This window comes from Dichomitus squalens (assembly GCF_000275845.1).
Source record: "Dichomitus squalens LYAD-421 SS1 unplaced genomic scaffold DICSQscaffold_476, whole genome shotgun sequence".
Lineage (NCBI taxonomy): Eukaryota > Fungi > Basidiomycota > Agaricomycetes > Polyporales > Polyporaceae > Dichomitus > Dichomitus squalens.
In genome coordinates, this window is record NW_006767358.1 from 1 (window position 1) to 2,161 (window position 2,161).

Below are 2,161 nucleotides of genomic sequence, written 5' to 3' on the forward strand. Positions count from 1 at the left end.
CTTGGCAGTTGGTGCATGCGAGGATGCCGCGGCGCACTGGGCACGCGACAGCAATACGGGAACCAGCCCCGAGGTCGAAGACGAGGGTGCCGTTGTGAAGGGCACGGAGGCGCGCGAAGGCGGGAGAGTCTTCCCGAACGTCGACATAGAGAGTCGCGCTGTCGGGCGAGGGGGAGGGGTTCCAGCGGGCCGCCAGGACTAGGTCCCTGGTAAGGGCGCGCCAGGCTGGAGACGGGGAGCGTTGGGCAGCTGCGAGGAGGTAAGCGACCGGGTCGACAGGCTCAGAGGCCCCGCCGACTCGGTAACAGACAGAGGGGAGTTGGGAGATGGAGAGGGAAGAGTAATATACATACGACGTGCTGGTGACCGAGACAGAGAGGATGGTAGATACGCAGGCATCAAGCCTGTGAATATCGTCAGTGGACAGAGGAGAGGAAGGGAAGATGACGAGGTTGCGGCCCGTCATGGACCATGAGGCTGAGGCAATACGGAAGGTGGACTGGTTGAGTGCATCGGTGATGGCCACCGTGGACGGACGGCGGTGTTCAGGGATGGCGTCGGGGAGGCGGAAGTAGCGGGCCTTGGCGTGTCCGGAAGGAAGGGTGGAGATCTTTTCGTTGATGACCTCGTTGATGCGAATCGAGGGAGCCGTTGACCATCCAGTGGCCGGGCGTTTGGCGGCCATGGTCGACCACGGGGCAGGTGGGACAGTGGGTTGGACGGGGGCGGGGGTAGGGACTTGGGAAGCGGGAAAGCTCGGGGCGGGCGGCGTAGCAGTGGTTGGGGCGGCTGTGAGAGCTGGTACCGGGGCCGAGGCAGGAGCTAGGGCGGGCCGGGCCGAGGGAACGGGGGCGGGGGCGGGGCGGACGTCTGTTTGGCGGCTGAGCGCTTGGTGACGGTGTCGTGACGTCTGGTGAGGTGGTTCCCGCGACAGACGTCGCATCGGACGCCTTGCGGCAGGGAGGGCGCTTTCTTGGGAGGAGGGGTGGGATAATGGGGAGGGGCGGACGCATCGAAGGTCTGGGCGGTCGGGGAGGAGGGGGTGGGGGGGCGGTTATGAGGGGAATGGATAGAGCCGGGAAGGCCAGGGTGGGCAACGCCGGGCATAGGAGAGGGGGAGCGGGATGGGGGTGTGGTGTGGATAGTGGCTGGGGGGAGGTTGTTGATGAGGTCAAGGACGCCTTGACCTTCGCGCAGTGAGGGAGAGGGGGCCCGGGGGGCCGGGTTGGCGGGCGGATCCCAGGAGACAATGCGGATCGCTGTGTTAATGATGGAGGGATGAGTGTCGAAGATGCGCTCGAGGTGAAACGGGTAGATTTCGAGGGCGTCGGCCACCCGGGGGACGTGGGACCTGTCAAAATCCCTGGGAGGAAAGTCAGGGTGAGTGCGGAAGAACATGACGAGAGCGAAGAGAATGTCGGTGACAGTTTCTGTGTCGAGTGAATCGAGGTCGGGAGTGAGTTGGTGTGCCTCGGGGGGGACGTCGCTGGTGGGGAAGGGGGAAGCGTCGAGGAGACCGCGGACGAACGCGTAGGCCGCATTCGCGGCATCGCGGGACGCGGAGGAGAAGCCGTCGTCGAGGAAGGCTTGTAGGATGTCCGCCAGACGGGCTTTTTCCTCCGGGGGGCGTTGGGATTTGGGTTGAGCGTTGAGTTTGGCCATAGCGGCCAGGAAGCGAGCGCTGAGGATGGCGGGGTGCCGGAAAGACGGGACAGACGCCGGGAGCGGGGAGTCCGGAGCGGGCTGAGAGAGGGGAGTGAAATGGGCACTGAGGGACCGGAAGTACCGGTCCAGTTCGCCGAGTCCGGAGACAGGCGGGGCAGGCGAGGCAGAGGGGAGGGGGCCATGAGGCAGAAGCGCGGCCTCGGCCGCAAGGTTGAAGGCGAGTGCAGATGCCTCCGCATTGTGGAGGCGGGCCTGGGTGGAAAGGCCAGGGCCGTCGGGCTGCGTGTAGAGGCCGGCGGGCGTAGCGGAGATTTGAGTGTCGCTGGGGACGTTGAGGGTGGGGAGGGGCGAGATGGAGCGGGCCATAGATACATCGGAACTAGTAGAGCTGGAGGGAGACATACGGGGAGCCGGGTCGACGGCAGGGGTTTTCTTTGAGGCAGCTTGGCCAGTAGAGGAGACTGTGGATGCCATTGTTAGTAGAGGACGATGAGGA

At 65.1% G+C, this 2,161-nt stretch overlaps 2 protein-coding genes across 2 annotated transcripts; both read right to left on the bottom strand.

Annotated features, from left to right (window-relative positions):
- Positions 1 to 37: 37 nt before the first annotated feature.
- On the bottom strand, positions 38 to 685 carry DICSQDRAFT_176162 (uncharacterized protein; the record flags this gene model as incomplete). Its single annotated transcript, XM_007371922.1, has 1 exon — positions 38 to 685. A coding segment is annotated over one exon (648 nt), but the record flags the coding sequence as incomplete, so codon positions are not given.
- Positions 686 to 822: 137 nt separating this feature from the next.
- Positions 823 to 2,139, bottom strand: DICSQDRAFT_176163 (uncharacterized protein; the record flags this gene model as incomplete). Its single annotated transcript, XM_007371923.1, has 1 exon — positions 823 to 2,139. The coding sequence occupies one exon, from the start codon at positions 2,137 to 2,139 to the stop codon at positions 823 to 825; it is 1,317 nt and encodes a 438-aa protein (XP_007371985.1).
- Between the last annotated feature and the right edge of the window lie 22 nt (positions 2,140 to 2,161).